The sequence below is a fragment of the Durio zibethinus genome, chromosome 2, assembly GCF_047325235.1.
Source record: "Durio zibethinus cultivar Kanyao isolate XHJ-2024 chromosome 2, ASM4732523v1, whole genome shotgun sequence".
NCBI classification, from domain to species: domain Eukaryota; kingdom Viridiplantae; phylum Streptophyta; class Magnoliopsida; order Malvales; family Malvaceae; genus Durio; species Durio zibethinus.
In genome coordinates, this window is record NC_143163.1 from 39,392,546 (window position 1) to 39,408,002 (window position 15,457).

The following is a 15,457-nucleotide window of genomic DNA, read 5'->3' on the forward strand; positions in this document are numbered from 1 at the left end:
AGCTTTAAACGAGTTGCTAATGTGTTCACTTCGAATCCTTTCTTGGTTTAAATTCCTATTCCTTGTCCTCATACAAAATGATACAAGATCTAACTTCCAATGGGATCAATCCTTCTCAGCATTTCGGCAAATAATGATTAGACAGCCTGCAAGCTAGTAAATGCCTATGATTTAAGGTAGCTAATCATATTTCATGGCATGTATATTTTGATGCCTCTGCAAACATGTCGATATTCCAAAGTTGCTCAGTTTCTTATACCTCGACATCAATACCTGCGAATCTACGATGTTGAAGAGAAAAAAAACAACTGAGTGCCAGCTTAATACGTTCAACACCTAATCTAGTAAAACTGGAAAACAAAGTTTGAAACCACAATTCTTAACAAGACAATTTGCGTTTAATTCTGTCAAAAACTTCCCGTTGTTATTCCTTTCCATCCATATCTAATTCGACTACATCTGAGATGGCACCTGAAACCCTTAAAAAATAATAAAAATGCAATACATTACAACGGACTGCTACAAGAAAACAGGCTCCTCAGCTGTTGGGCATTTTGTTTAAATAGACAGACAAAAATCTTGCTTTGCCACCAAATAAAGACTCAGTGTGACTTCATTGCATAAACCCGAGCATCATCTACAAAGTCAGGCTTTCAGGGTTCTCAACAATCTTTGAGAAGGTCCGAAGGAAGGCAGCCAAATCAGCACCATAGATAATGCGGTGATCAGCAGTTACATTCACCTGAAATAGAGGAATCACATTCCAACTCAGTTTAAGTTGCTCTTTAGAAATAGTCGGCCATGACGAAAAGTTCAGTTTATCTCCTGTCCAAAGAAAGGACTCCTATATTAAACTATTAAATATGAAAAGCACGCAATATTCACCAGTATGTGGAAGAAACCTAGTGTAACAATTAAACTAGTTATTTCTTATTAATATTTTTCAAAACTTCATTAAAACATTTTTAGCACAATCTTTCAACATTAATATGATCATGGTGACAAAGATTGGTTCATCTCTAACAAAGAAGAGCTCTAACCACTCTCATGTAATATACAATAAATTTGGACAAATATAACTTATTTAATGCCAGCAAAAATATTAGAGCTCATTCAGCTGTGGAAAAATATTTATTCCATATATGATCAATAAAATAAAGTAACTAATTAAATTTGGAAACTCCTGTTTTCCAATTTGATAGAAAACTTGGACAAGTATTTCAAATTGTTTTCAATTTTTTTAGCTAAGTTTGGAAACCCATGTTTCCAATTGGTGTTTTACCTTATTCTTATTGAATTATTGATTCAATAATTTTCACAAATGGAGAAATTTTTCCAAAATTGAATGGGCCCTAATCATGCTTTCAAGAGGGAAAATCCAAGAATACATGAATTCAATCTCCTTGTGTTGTCAAGATAAGAAAAGTCTGAAAAGAGATTGATGGTTGACTGCAATGAAAATTCATAAATAAAAGACCTCCAAATACCCCCTTGCGAAGATGTGACTTGATAGATATACGCATGTCAAGAGAATGAGAGCAGGACTGAAGCGGGCATGGATGGAAACTACAAACGAAGACCTCAAGGTATTAAGCTTACTAAGGATATTGTCTAGAATTAGGCACAGTGGCACAAATGGAGAAAATTTTCCAAAATTGAATGGGCCCTAATCATGCTTTCAAGAGGGAAAATCCAAGAATACATGAATTCAATCTCCTTGTGTTGTCAAGATAAGAAAAGTCTGAAAAGAGATTGATGGTTGACTGCAATGAAAATTCATAAATAAAAGACCTCCAAATACCCCCTTGCGAAGATGTGACTTGATAGATATACGCATGTCAAGAGAATGAGAGCAGGACTGAAGCGGGCATGGATCGAAACTACAAACGAAGACCTCAAGGTATTAAGCTTACTAAGGATATTGTCTAGAATTAGGCACAGTGGCACATTATAATCCAATATGGCTAAACCTTACTTAATGGGTTAAGGCTTAGTTTGTTGTTGTACCTCTAACTGATCCTATACTTTATGTCCAATATTGCACAATGTCTTGGCAAAGATCTCAGTCACTTGGGAAGTTTACCTAGCCATTCAGTCAGCAAGCATAGAAGCAGCAATTTGGGCCAACAGAAGCTAATCAAGGTAGGTTCCTTCCGAGAATCAGCAACCAAGGCACTATGTATACTTACTAACTGAGAGTCCATATGATCTTTAGGAAAAGCAAACATATATCACAATATCCTACTTTCACATGCTGACACTTGAACTGAGAGATGAAAGGGTAGTAAATCAGATTGGATATCCCAGTAATCCTACCAGTCGTGAGAGCCATAGTTGGAGGAATCTTTTCCTCCTACCAATAATTTCCTTTAAAGGGTTATAACCTATGAAGAGTAATAACAGGAGAACTCCTTAAAACAGTATGACAGTTACTCCGGACAATTAGAGTATTAGTACCTAAAACGTACTTTTTCTAAGATGGCCTCAGATCCTTACATTTGTTTCACTGTTATATTACATTGATTAAAATTAGAATGTAATATACAATTCCTGCCACAACACCGTAACTTGAAAGCATTAACACTAAATAATAGTATTTCTCCACAATAGATGTGATATCATTTATCCTATTTAATGTATTTTCCCTAAAGTTCAAAAGAAAATTTTATCCAAAAGGGACTGTAATTGACAATGAAATAAAAACTGGACTCACCAGCATTTTGTTTTTCACACTGAAGAATCCATCAGCATCAGCAACAACAGTTGGCTTTGATGCTCCAACAGCCATGATAGCTCCCTGATCATCATTCCAAAAAATAATTAACAAAATGTAGAGAAATATAATCAAACGGTAGAAATTGAAAGTCCATCCATAACCACTCACCTGGCCTGGGGGAAGAATGGCATCAAACCTGTCCACACCGAACATGCCCAGATTGGACAGAGTAAATGTCCCTGCAAGCAATTCAATTATGATTTATGCTTATATACACTAGAAGCCAGATCTCAATCACCTACTCAGAGAAGAACCAGAGGTGAAACCATTAAGCAGTACAAACCTGTACTATATTCTTGAGGCTGAAGCTGCTTTGATCTGGCTTTCTCCACCAGCTCTTTCCATTTTTGAGACAATAGATACAAATCCAACTGTTCCAAAACAATTCCAGTCAGTCAAGCTCTTACAAGCTATACAAAACTGATAGAAAAACCTTATATAACTATAATGTATCAGTTCACTAAAAACATGTAATTCATATGCTAGATTCCGATGATTAAAGATCAATACATAAAATCACTAACCTTATCTGCATCCTGAAGAACTGGGGTAATCAAGCCACCATTGATAGCAACAGCTACCGCAATGTTAATGTTACTATTATAAGTAAAACTCTTGCCATCTTTACAGCTTGCATTCACAACAGGGTGCTGCACCAGTGCCATTGCAGTAGCTTTCGCTAACAGAGCAGTCATTGTCACACCCTTTGGTTTCACCTATAAACAAATATACCAAACTGATGTATTAAAACCAATTTGACAATCAAAACACAAATAAACCAATTTATCAAATCGAATAATCCAACTCAATATACCTTCTCATACAAGGCATCAAGCGCATCCGTAGTCACAGGATACCCCACTCGAAATGTGGGCACTGAAAGACTCTCCACCATATTCTTCGAAACGGCAGCCTGCATTGTCGTAAATGGCACTACTGTAGAACCTGGAACTGGAGGAGGAAGGCTAGAAGGGGCAGCAGCAGCAGCTGTAGCTTTCAGTGGAGCAGCAGGCTTAGCTTCCGCAACCACCGCAGGTCCAACATTTGTCTTGGAAGGCGAAATACCGGCGGCCGCCTCAATGTCCTCGGGCGTGATCCTCCCAAACGGCCCTGTTCCCACCACGGACTCAATATCCACCTTGTGCTGCTTCGCTAACTTCTTTGCATATGGTGTCGCAACGGTTTTCCTCGGCCCCTCCGCAACTGGCGCAGCCGCTGGAGCTGGCGTTGGCTTCGGGGGAGCTGGAGCTGGAGAAGGAGTAGCAGGAGGAGCAGATGGGGTTGCAGCACCCGTTTTTGAGGCAGCTTTGGCTTTAGCCTCGGCAACTTCATCTTCAGTCTCAGCGAGGATGCCAATGGCGGCACCGACAGGGGCAGTTTCGCCTTCCCCAACAACGATAGCAGCGAGAATGCCGTCATAGAAAGTCTCGACGTCCATGTCAGCTTTGTCGGATTCAACAACGACGACGCTTTCACCTTTGGAGAGAACATCGCCTTCGGATTTAATCCAAGACACGATCTTGCCCTCGGTCATGGTGGAACTGAGGGCGGGCATGAAGATCTCCCTGATCTTCGATCGGACAGTCAAGATTCGTCTTGGGGTTGACTTGAAACGAATTGGAGAGGAAGAAATAGATGGCACAAGACGAGGAAGAGAAGAAGAAGAGAGGGAAGAGGAGAAAGATATGGTGGTGTTGGAGAGAAAAGGAGAAGCCATTTTTCCCTTTCTTTTCTTGCTTTGGAGAGAGGATTTGGAGAGAAAGAAGAAGGAAATGATTTAGGAGCGAATGGAGAAGAAAGGAGTGGAGGGAAAATAATAGAGTGGGGAAGGGAGCGGCGGAGAAGACGAGGAGAAGTTAGTTGGACTCTATGAACTACCCAACTGTGTTTGCATCGCCCATTGCTAGACTTCCTTAACTGGATTTTGTTGTTTTCATTTTCACACTTTGAGCTATCAAGTTTTTGCTTCTTTTCAATTGCACGCCCTTGTTTTCCAAGAGCTAATTTAATATTGCACTCAAAAATTGTAATGTAATTAAAATTTGTGGTTTGAAAATTATGGTTGCATATATTAAAAGAATTTCCTTTTAAAGTTCTAAATGGTCCAATCTGATTCGGATCAATACTCCAATTAACAAAAGAGTAATTAAAAGAAATATATAAAACCATTTGTCACGCTTGCTTAAAAAAAATAAAAATTGGTAAAAAAAAAGTGCTGTGTCTAAAAGTTAAATAAGAAGAAGAAGAAGGACTGAAAGAGCAAAAAGTTATTGCCAATAAAAAAAAAGAGCATAAAGTACTTGGGCCAACAACTTTCAGTCCAAACCAAGCATAGTAACAACATTTTTCTTAGCAATTTTAAGTAGAAGGCAACCATTAAGGCCTTGGGCTTACAACATTTGCCATTGTACGCTTAAACCCATTTTTTGATCTGCATTTTCATACCTTAGGAGTCAGGCCATAAAATAAGATTTGGCTTGGATAGTAATAAAATTGGACTAGCAGCATTGTTCTTGAGATATGCTATGGGCTTATCAAACATATAAATATTTTTTTTATTTTTAATCTATTTTTAAATTTTTTATTTATATATTTATCCGATTAAATAAGATATTATGAATATAAATTCCTTTAAACAGTAACTATCAAAACTTATCTTCAATATCATATTAATTAATTAATTTCAAGATCAATGGACATAAATATTCACTTTTTAATTTTTCAAATAAATTTTTAAATTTTGAAAATAAAATATTTTAGCATGTTACATTATTTCTTTTATAAAATAATATTATGTTTAAATATTATATTGATAAAGAATGTGATAACCTTCTACTCCATTGTTGGAGTTATATATATTTTGATAATAAAATTAAAAGTATTTTTATACTTTGTTTTTAAAATTAATTTTAAAATGCATTCTTTATTATTTTAATACATTTGTGATATATAAAATTTAGAATTATTGAATATTATTTTTAAAAAAAATTTACATAAATTAATTAAATTAAATCATAAGTAAAAAAATATATATCTTCCTTTTGAACAAGGCAGCCGATCAGATTTTGTTTCAAACGTCCCACCCTGAGAAGATAAGTCCCAAATTTGTGATGCCGGCTCAGCTGTCACTAAATTGGGAGCGATGCCCGATGGCTACGCCATCTCCTTTTGCCTTTATTCGGTGAATCGCCTCTCTATTTAATTTAATAATAAATTTAGCTAATAAATAAATAATCTTTTGATATTTCAAGAGGTATTATAACAGTATTATTGAAGCTACGCGTCCATGATGCTGATGCAGCGTGTCGATCAGATGATTTGCCGCGTCAGACGAACTCTGGCCTAGGAAGCAGTACCTGGTCGTATTCAATTTTTTCTCTTTTCCATTGTGGCTGCTTTTAGAAAAATGGAAACAAAAGAAAGAAAGAACCAAGTCAAAAAAATCAGCATGCCGGCCGTGATGGGACTTGTCCCCTATTTTTAAAATAATTTTTTCTCGTACAATTATCAACAGCCAAAAGGTGCGATAATATTACGGCGACAAGCCGTTATCAATAGTGAATGTCGCCGTTACCACTCTCCAAGTTGGATGATTCATCCGTCCAGTTTTCATTTTTACTGGACATTTTCCCCAACGATTGAAATTCATTCTTCCTATCTAATTTAATTAATTAAAATTATTTTTTTTGATAAAAATTTTTTAAATTCGAATTCTGTGATAATTATTTATTAAAATTATTTTAAAAATAAAATTTATAATTATTTATCTTAAATTATCATATATGATATATCTTATATTAATTTAAAGAATTGAATAATTTATTTACTTTTAAATTATTTTTTAAAAAAAATTCATTCATCTTCATTATTAGTGGTGAGAAAAAAATTAAAAATTTATTTGTAATTATAGTATTTAGTTTAATTTGATTAGGTTTTTTATTTGATTTAAATTAATTTTAAATATCAAATACATATTAAAATTGGATAAGATGAAAGTTAAAAGTAAAAAAAAAAAAATTGAATTGAATTAAATTATATATTTTTATTAATTTTTATATATTTAAATTTTTTAAAATAAAATAATTATTTTATATATAAATCTATTTAAATATATCAAAAATTATATTAAATTTATATAAAAATAAAAAAATAAATTAAAAAAATCATTAATCAAACATAATCAATAAAATTCAAATCGATTTAGATTGTTAAAAATTTAATTTAAATTTAAATTAAATTTTAAAATTTAAAATTTTATATATTATTTAAAAAATTTGATTCAATTCGAATCATACATAATCACTACATCACCATATCAATTTAATTCAATTATAATTTTTTTTAATTATATTAGTATTAATTATATTGGATAATAGTAAATTAATTCGACAAATAAGAGTAATTGGACCCACCACCAATATAAATAATAATATTATTAAATTCTCAAAGGGCCAACTTATTTGCCCTCATGCTGTTTATGCCTTTTAATTCTGCTTTGCATGAGGCCTACCCCTCGACGTGCATTTCACTAACACCTCCACACATATAACAATAGTAGATTATGCTATATATATATTTTTGTTTTAAATTGTTAAAAATTAATTTTAATTATTAAATTACACAATTGTTGTCCCAATATTTCATGCTATATAAAAAGGGAGTAAATAAGGGTAAAACTTTTATAATTCATAATGATAGAATTATCTTTTATATTCAAAATTTATTATGTTTTGAACTTTGAAATGTAGCAACCTCAAACTTTTAAAACATTAATCTATGCATCTATTTGAATTATTTGTGTGCTATACAATTTTGAACTCTTTATCAATTTTGTTTTTAATATAACTAATCATTTGGTTTTAGAAATATAAATAGTGATAATGCGAATATAAAAATAATTAATTAAGACATTGTAACAGTTAGAAATTGAGACATGTTCCTTGAAAGTTTTAGGTTTGGATATTGAGGGTGAGATATTGGAATTTGAATTTTCATAGTCACCTATGAAAATTTTGTTTTGTTAGAAGGTTAACACATGTTTTATTTGATTATATTTATTTATGAAAAATAAATATTAAATAAACATATGACAATAATTTAATTTCGCTTGTGATATTTGTAAATTTTATGATCAAATATATTCATTAAAAATATTTGTATATACATAAAATTTATTTAATATATTATTAGTAAATAAAATTATTAATAAGTAAATATCAATATATAAAAAATAAATAATTTAAAAAATTTTATTTTTTAATGAGTGAATCGGATTAATAGAATGATATAATATAATTCACTTAATTAATAAGATAATATTATTTGATTAATTAAAAATATATAAAATTTATATATTAATAATATATTAAATTTAAGCTCATGTACACTTAATCGTGATGAAAAAGATAATTAAGAAAAGCCAAATATTTTACCTAAAGTTAATGATAAATAACTTCCTTGAATTTGGAAAATTTTTAATTAAATATTTTAATTTGATATAATTTATTTATTTATTTTTTTCAAATATTGAGTAAGAATGTGAGGAGAAATAGCAAGGAAAAAAGTTTTATATTAAAATTTACATAATATATTAATAATTAATAATTAAAAATAGAAAATACATCAAATCTGACAGCTGGCAATCAAGCTGAGCGAGTCTAACTTTTATAGACCGCCAATTACGGGCTCCACTTCTCTTCTTTTCTTTCCTCAACTTGTGTTTTGTCCTGTTCTTCAAGCCCTCCAATACGACACGTGACGGATTAATGCAAAAAAAAAAAACGGCCAGTAAATCCAAAATCTTATCAAGGGTATTTTAGTAATCCAAATTTCCCCTTCATCGGCAATGAAATTTCCTATTGATTTCCTTGGTGTCATCCTCGTGTACGCAATCGTGACCGTTGATTCCCAATCTGCAAAACCTCCCACGTATAAATTTTCAATTTCCCTCCCGCGGACACAAAATTTTCAGACGAATTTTGGAACTATCTTTTCTTTCTAAAATTCTCAACTTCCCACGAAACTTCTTTTTTTTTTGCTCTTGGAATTGAAGATGGAGGGAGTGTCGGTGGCGGCTTATCCATCGTGGAGCGCGGCAGCGTATGTGAGCTGGGTGGAGGTGAATGTTTCAAGCGATAAAGGCAGGAGAGAGGTTCATTATTATTTGAAGAGAAGAGATGGGGTTTCGGATCTGGCTGTGATTGGGAAAGAGAAAAGCTTGAGGCACATGTCTTATCATTTCGCTATTAAAAACCGCTCCCTTTTCTTCTCTTCGACGTCGTTTTACAAGCTCAAGTCTCGCAGGGAGGTCGTCTATTGGCTCAATTCTGTCGTTTCAGGTAATAACTTAAAAGTATTATTCACCTTCTCTTCCTATATTGAGTTTTGAGGTTTTGGAGATTTAGGGGTTTATTAGGGATTGTGTTGGGCTCAATTTTCTTAGGGTTTTGTTAGATCTGAGTGTTTGTGGTGAATATTGATAGGATTTGATTTTATTAGCGTTTCCTCTCTCTCTCTCTCTCTCTCTCTCTCAAACAATCGGTTTCCTTTTATAAGATTTTGAACTCCTTTTCTTTATTTACTATTCGTTTTCAATTTTTATTTTTATTTGATTTATAATTTTGCTATACAGGCCGATAATATTATCAAGCTTCTGTGTTTTTTTTTTTTCTTTTGCCAGATTTTTTAAAAGTTTTATTTCTCATTTTCTTTTTCAAGTCTGGGAGTTTTTTTTTTTTTACCCCAAGAAATTAAGGTGCCGGCTTGAGATTTTTCATTGGTTTTTCTTTTATATATATATATATATATATTTATTTATGAACTGGAAGATGTGTAAATTTTCTCTTTTAAAACCATCCCTTTATCTTGATTCATTATATTAACTTTTAAACCTATGATTTTTTTTTTTTTTTTTGGTTCTCAAGTAACCTTGGGCTTTGTTCTTTGCTCCCTTTGTGTTTGTTTTGGCTGGGGGGTATTTGTTTCTGTGATTGGAGTGGGTTGTTCCCTTTGGTTCCAGTCACCAAGGTAAATGTTAACGGACTATAATCTGGGTTGCAGGATTGCTAATTCAAATTTTAAGAGCCGATTGAGAGCGTCACGATTTTTACACCCTCAAATATCTAGGTCAACATCTTTCATATCCTAACATATTAGGTTTCAATAAACAAAGTTTCATCTCCACATAAACATTTTTCAATAAGCTGTTAATTCCTATTGAAAGGTTAAAAAGAATCCTATTAAGACATATATAAGCTCTTATTATTGTGTTTATCTGGTTTTTATTTTGTCCTTTCTCAAGTATCAGTGTCCTTGTCATCTTGTTTTTGTTTAATTATTTATCTTCTCTTTTGCGGCGTCTTAATAGAATGAAATATTTGTGCATTTGTTTTGCTAATTGCGGTTTAAAACGTACAGATTCCTCTTCCCGTGAGCCTTACTGTTCACTTAATGGCTTTTGGAATGGAAAAGATGTGAAAAATATGGATTTTGGAGTGAAGGTATGATTGGTTTTGTTACTATGTGGTTTTCTTTCTTCAATTAAAAATTCTTGTAACAATATTTGAATTTTTTTCCCTTCTACAGGATCTTCAATCACGGAAGCTGGGCCGGTACACTAAAGAATTTTTATGGTTAGGTTCTCCATGGACATGCAGGAAAAAAAGGAAACACTATCAGTCCTTGTGGAGGAACGGTGTAAAAATTTCGGTGAGTGTAATTATCTTTATCAATCCCCCCCTTCCATTTGTGCTTTGTCATTTAAAGTTTTGTGCGGCTTATGGCTTCATTATCTAACTCATTTTTTTTTGGCCTTTTTTGTCCCATTCTCATAAAATATTCTCAGATTCACGACTTTGTTTATGTCTTAGCTGAGGAGGATAAACGACTTGTTGCCTATTTGGAAGATTTGTACGAGGACTCTAGAGGCAACAAGATGGTTGTGGTACGATGGTTTCACAAAATTGACGAGGTTGGTATTGTTTTGCCTCGCAATTATAATTGCAGGGAGATTTTCTTTTCTCTTTGTCTTCAAGATCTCAGTATTGAATGCATAGATGGATTGGCCACTGTCCTTAGTCCAGTGCATTTCAAGAAATTTTTGAACGAGGCAACACATACTCGGCTGGAGCCATATGTATGCTGCAAGCAGTTTGAAAATGATGATGTAAAGCCTTTTGATGTGACTCTAGTTAAGGGTTATTGGAAACAAGATATACTTAGATATATGTATGGTCTTTCTCCTTCAAATGATTGTGTGAGTGGTCAGCAACGTTCTGATGACCAGAAAAGAGAATGGGATGTTGACGATGGTGTTGGGATCAGGCCTAGAAAGAGATATTGTCAGTCAAAAGGTGATGATGTGTACATGCATTACAGTGGCAGTAGAGAGTCAATGGATGCATCATGTGCAGATGTGCTAGATTTTCAGAACAGTAAAAATGGAACTGAATCATTCAGTTTCAGTGGGGGGAGTTCTGCATTCCTGTCCACTGATGAGGCTAAGCAATATTCTTCTCAGCATTTAAAATCAGGTTCCCAGGTTGAAGTACTAGCTCAAGATAGTGGTATGAGAGGTTGCTGGTTTAGAGCTCAGATAATCAAGAAGCACAAAGATAAGGTGAAGGTGCAATACCAAGACATTCAGGATGCAGCTGATGAAGCTAACAAACTAGAGGTATATATATATATATATTGTTTTTAATTTATGGAACTGAAAGGATGTATAAATAATGAAAACTAATATTATTGACCCTTCCTTCCGAAGTTGCTAAATGTTTCATGGTTTTATGTTATAGGAATGGATTTTGGCATCTAGGGTTGCTGTTCCTGATCAAGTTGGTATCCGTATTTGTGGACGGACAACTATTCGACCATCTTCACAATACCGTAAAGGCAGTGCTTCAAGTATTGTTGTTGGGTCCGTTGTTGATGTCTGGTGGCATGATGGGTGGTGGGAAGGCATTGTTGTTGAGAAGGATTCAGAAGATAAATTTCATGTTTATTTTCCAGGTTTATAAATAATTTAAATCTGAATATGAATGATTTTTTCGTGATCATGAACTGTCAAGATTGTTTTTTGGTTTTTTTTTTTTTTTTTCAACTCTTGACATATTATATTATATGCAGGAGAAAAGCTGGAATCAGTCTTTGACAGTGGTGATGTAAGACAATCTCAGGAATGGCTGGGAAATCGGTGGATAAATATAAAGGAAAGGCATGATCTTGTGAGTTCCATACTCTGTGGCAGAAAGCAAGATGCTGGCAAATCCTCTGATTGCAATTTGGACAAAATCACCATTTGTGACGGGGAGCAGTTTGGCAAGGATGGCACTGATTGTAATGATTCTCCTGTTGAACCAGGAAATGAAAGGGCAAAAGATGTGGGTTGTATTCCGGATCTTTCAAAGGATGATTTGCTTTCCCGGTTGAAGTGGAAGTCATCGAGGAAGAGAAAACGTGTGACTGCGACCTGTATACAGAAGCTGAATTGCAGTCGAAATCCCATCAAATGCACTGCAGGGTCTGTTAATTGCGAAAGATTTTTGATCCCTGCATCCTTAAAAGTTGATAATGATAACTGCAAGTACATAGGTGATCCATTATTTAGTTCCTCAGTAGTGCCGCCTCTAACAAGCCTGGTTATGACTAGGTGATTGACTATTCTCATTGGATATGTGGAGATTTTGCTTTCTGTTTTGCAATTTAGGTCACAATTTTGGATGCAGTATAATAACTTCTAACTAAGTTAGCCTGATTTGTTTAGGATGTTTGCCGGAGGATTTCTGCTTTTATGTAACATGTATATCATTTCTGGTAATAAAAATTTACATTTTTCTTAGATTCATAATTCAACTGCGAGCTCAATGCCTTACTCTGAAGTTGCTAATAGCATTGCATCGACGCTGGACAGTATGCATGTATGGTTTTGGCTGCTTTGGTTCCCTTTGCAGTTTGGTTGGTTGGAATTTTGTCCAGTCTTAGCTTCCAATTCCACAACTGGACAAACTTGGTTTCCAGTCCCCTGTTTAGTACGGAGAGTATCGCTATTCGCTCTTTGGACGGATAATGGCGGTGGTTCCCGCTTCTGCAGGGAGGATCCCCAAACGGCATCGTTTGAGTTGCCATGGTGCGTCCAGTGCTTAATACATGTAATTATCACTTTCCATTGATGGGGGCCAATATATTTGTTGATTAGAAACTAAAAATTACGCTTTTTAAAAAGGACGATTACTTTAATTATTACTGCATTTCCCTGACATAATCCAGAAATTGGGCAATTACGACCAGAATGTATTACAATGGGAAACTGCTGATAGGGAACTTGGAAGAAAGAACCAGCCATTGTTTCTGACTTAGGTCCCGTTTTTACCTAGAAACTAGGGATCGTTTTTTCTCTTTTAATTTGCTAAAAATGAAAACTAAGTGGATCACTGTTTTGCTGTTCTTTAAAGTTAAAAATTAGCTTTGGTAACGAAGTTAAAGCTGTAAATGGCGTCGTCCTAGGTTCAGTTGTTTTTGGCGAATCAAGTTGCTATATTTTACGGAATTGGCAAATCTTTTTTACTTCATGATATCACCAGGCTTTTTTAGGATAAAGGAGTTTGGGCTTTTTTACTCCTAAAATTTTGAGGAGTCTCTGTCTTATTCTAAAGCAAATCTCCAAGTGGTTTCGTTTTGGGGGTCTTACCTGATCTAACTATGACATGATGGATTAAATGAACTAAAAGTAGGATATGGATATGAGTTTGGCCTCATAAGCAACCTCTTTAAACAATTATTATATGGCTGAGAAAATTTCAGGAAAAGTAGGATGTGGGGCACCCTGTACTAGTGAGGCATCTTTTTCCACTAAGCATAAAAGGAGACCTTTCTCACTTTCCTGTTACCATCTAAAGACCCTTTCTTCACCCTCCAAACTGAAGCATCTCAAAAGATGGGCTTGTTCTATCAGTAGTTCGGTTACAACAGTAGGCTGCAGGTGCTGTTCCTAGATCCTTTTCCTCTAGTTTTTAGCCTCTTCCTCGCCTTTTCAGATTGAACCCTGGTGACCTTCTTTGTACGAAGACGTTTCACTTTCAGTGTTTACATAACGGATAAAGAAGCTATGGTTCTTCCTGGTCTGGCTAAGAAGGAGGTCAGGAGAGTTGAATTCAACAAGCCAAAGAGCTTGTTGCTTCCTGGAACTAGCCTTGCCTCTGTTGAATCCTTATCGATGCCTCTTGTTTGTACTCTCTTCCGTCTTTGTGTATTCTCATTTTGTTGCCTGTTGAGTGTAGTTCCTAACAGATTTTGGTCTACTATCTTCAATTTGCTGAGAGCAGGTCCACGAAGTTGTTCTCGCTGCAGATATTCGATGCGCAGGGTGTCAAAGGAGAATAGCTGACATAATGTCAAGAATGAGTGGTACTCTTTCTTCATTATTTAATTGTGGCTAAGATTATTATCAGCTTCATCAAATGATCTTGGTTGTACTTTCTTTAACAACCCACTTGCAGTTTATGAATTGGTCTTCTCTTCAGTGTTTTAACACATTTTCTACAGAAAACGAGTCTACAATGTCTGGAAATGGCTTCATCTTTATCCTACTGTTAACTTTGTAAAATGTCTTTCAAAATATGCTTGACACCTTTTTCCTGTCTTTTGCGGTAACGGTGGCTCTCTTGCTTTTACATTTATGGTAAAAAAGTTGCATGAAATTTAGCCAGAAATCAGGATTATGGTCTTAATCTGGAATTTGGAACTTAATGAATTGTATTCCTAATTTAATTGTTTCTTGGCAGAGACAGACTCTGTTTTGGTAAATGTGTTGGAGAAGAAGGTAACACTCACCTGTACTTACCCTGGTATCGTCAAGTTACCTTCAAGGCAAGTTCCTGTTATTTACAGGAATCCTGTAAGCACAATGGCCATGATCAAGAGGTTCTTTCGCTCTTCCCGAAGGTGAAATCCAATCAAGAAACATCCAATATGCTTCAGAAGTCTTCACATAAACATTTTTCTGTTGTAGCCTGAATGCCCTGTATATACTTTTTGTTGTACAAAGAAAATAATCAGTTTGGTCATGTCTCACCTGTATATAGAAAAACACACTGAATAGTTGGATGTGTTTAAAATGATCAGCCGATTTCTTGATCTTTGTTGTACTTTCTTTACTTTCATTGCTGAGTGAAAGTATTATATGTCTTGTCTTTCAGGCAAAACTAAAATCGGAAGTAACTGATGCTTAAATTTAATGCAAACAGAAACCTTTGTAAATAAGAAAAGGATACTTCATAATCATGTACAGGGTAACACAACATTTACATGAAGGGAGGCTTCTTTTAATTTCTTGATATTTAAGTCACGATGAATCAACCGAGAATCGGATTCCAAAATGAAACCAAGGAATTCCCATGAGAGAGCCAAAGGTGGAAATATTCTTGGTCCTTGATCCCTTGAATTCTCTAATTTCTACATATAATTTTCCAAAGCTTTTGAAAACCATCAAAACCAATTCCTATCATTGATCTCGATTCTTTTCAGTTCCCAACTCCATGTCAGGAAGGACAAGTTTAAGACAGCATCTTTATGAGCCATTCCTTCTTTTTCCCTGCTATTTTTAAAGCTAGCTATTAGCTAACACTAATGAAGCCAGCCTTTATCACACCTTGAAAAGCTTACATGAAAAGGAATTCTGAAGAA

The 15,457-nt window shown here is 34.3% G+C and overlaps 3 protein-coding genes across 12 annotated transcripts; 2 read left to right on the top strand and 1 right to left on the bottom strand.

Moving 5' to 3' along the window:
- Window positions 1-397: 397 nt before the first annotated feature.
- LTA2 (2-oxoacid dehydrogenases acyltransferase family protein) lies at window positions 398-4,561 on the bottom strand. Of its 2 annotated transcripts, none has more exons than XM_022921227.2 (6): window positions 3,591-4,561; window positions 3,301-3,492; window positions 3,060-3,147; window positions 2,885-2,955; window positions 2,714-2,797; window positions 398-742 (listed from the first exon to the last, which is right to left on the bottom strand). In XM_022921227.2, the coding sequence occupies exons 1-6, from the start codon at window positions 4,491-4,493 to the stop codon at window positions 638-640; spliced, it is 1,443 nt and encodes a 480-aa protein (XP_022776962.1). In that variant the 5' UTR covers window positions 4,494-4,561; the 3' UTR covers window positions 398-637. The 2 variants fall into 2 exon arrangements, with proteins under 2 accessions (XP_022776962.1, XP_022776964.1); XM_022921229.2 differs by having other exon boundaries at window positions 398-825.
- A 4,184-nt stretch (window positions 4,562-8,745) lies between these two features.
- Window positions 8,746-12,614, top strand: LOC111318389 (uncharacterized). 2 transcript variants are annotated; one of them, XM_022921230.2, is made up of 6 exons: window positions 8,746-9,114; window positions 10,193-10,275; window positions 10,361-10,483; window positions 10,620-11,450; window positions 11,572-11,785; window positions 11,903-12,614. In XM_022921230.2, exons 1-6 carry the CDS (start codon window positions 8,829-8,831, stop codon window positions 12,427-12,429), a joined length of 2,064 nt encoding a protein of 687 aa, XP_022776965.1. In that variant the 5' UTR covers window positions 8,746-8,828; the 3' UTR covers window positions 12,430-12,614. The 2 variants fall into 2 exon arrangements, with proteins under 2 accessions (XP_022776965.1, XP_089612968.1); XM_089756842.1 differs by lacking the exon at window positions 8,746-9,114 and adding an exon at window positions 9,866-9,901.
- Window position 12,615: 1 nt separating this feature from the next.
- On the top strand, window positions 12,616-14,967 carry LOC111318390 (uncharacterized). 8 transcript variants are annotated; one of them, XM_089756861.1, is made up of 4 exons: window positions 12,616-12,902; window positions 13,577-13,997; window positions 14,098-14,179; window positions 14,557-14,967. In XM_089756861.1, exons 2-4 carry the CDS (start codon window positions 13,881-13,883, stop codon window positions 14,718-14,720), a joined length of 363 nt encoding a protein of 120 aa, XP_089612987.1. In that variant the 5' UTR covers window positions 12,616-12,902; window positions 13,577-13,880; the 3' UTR covers window positions 14,721-14,967. The 8 variants fall into 8 exon arrangements, with proteins under 8 accessions (XP_089612987.1, XP_089612978.1, XP_089612980.1 ...); XM_089756869.1 differs by having other exon boundaries at window positions 12,768-12,902; window positions 13,577-13,754; window positions 14,563-14,605; XM_022921236.2 differs by having other exon boundaries at window positions 12,768-12,902; window positions 13,577-13,754; window positions 14,557-14,604.
- Window positions 14,968-15,457: the final 490 nt, after the last annotated feature.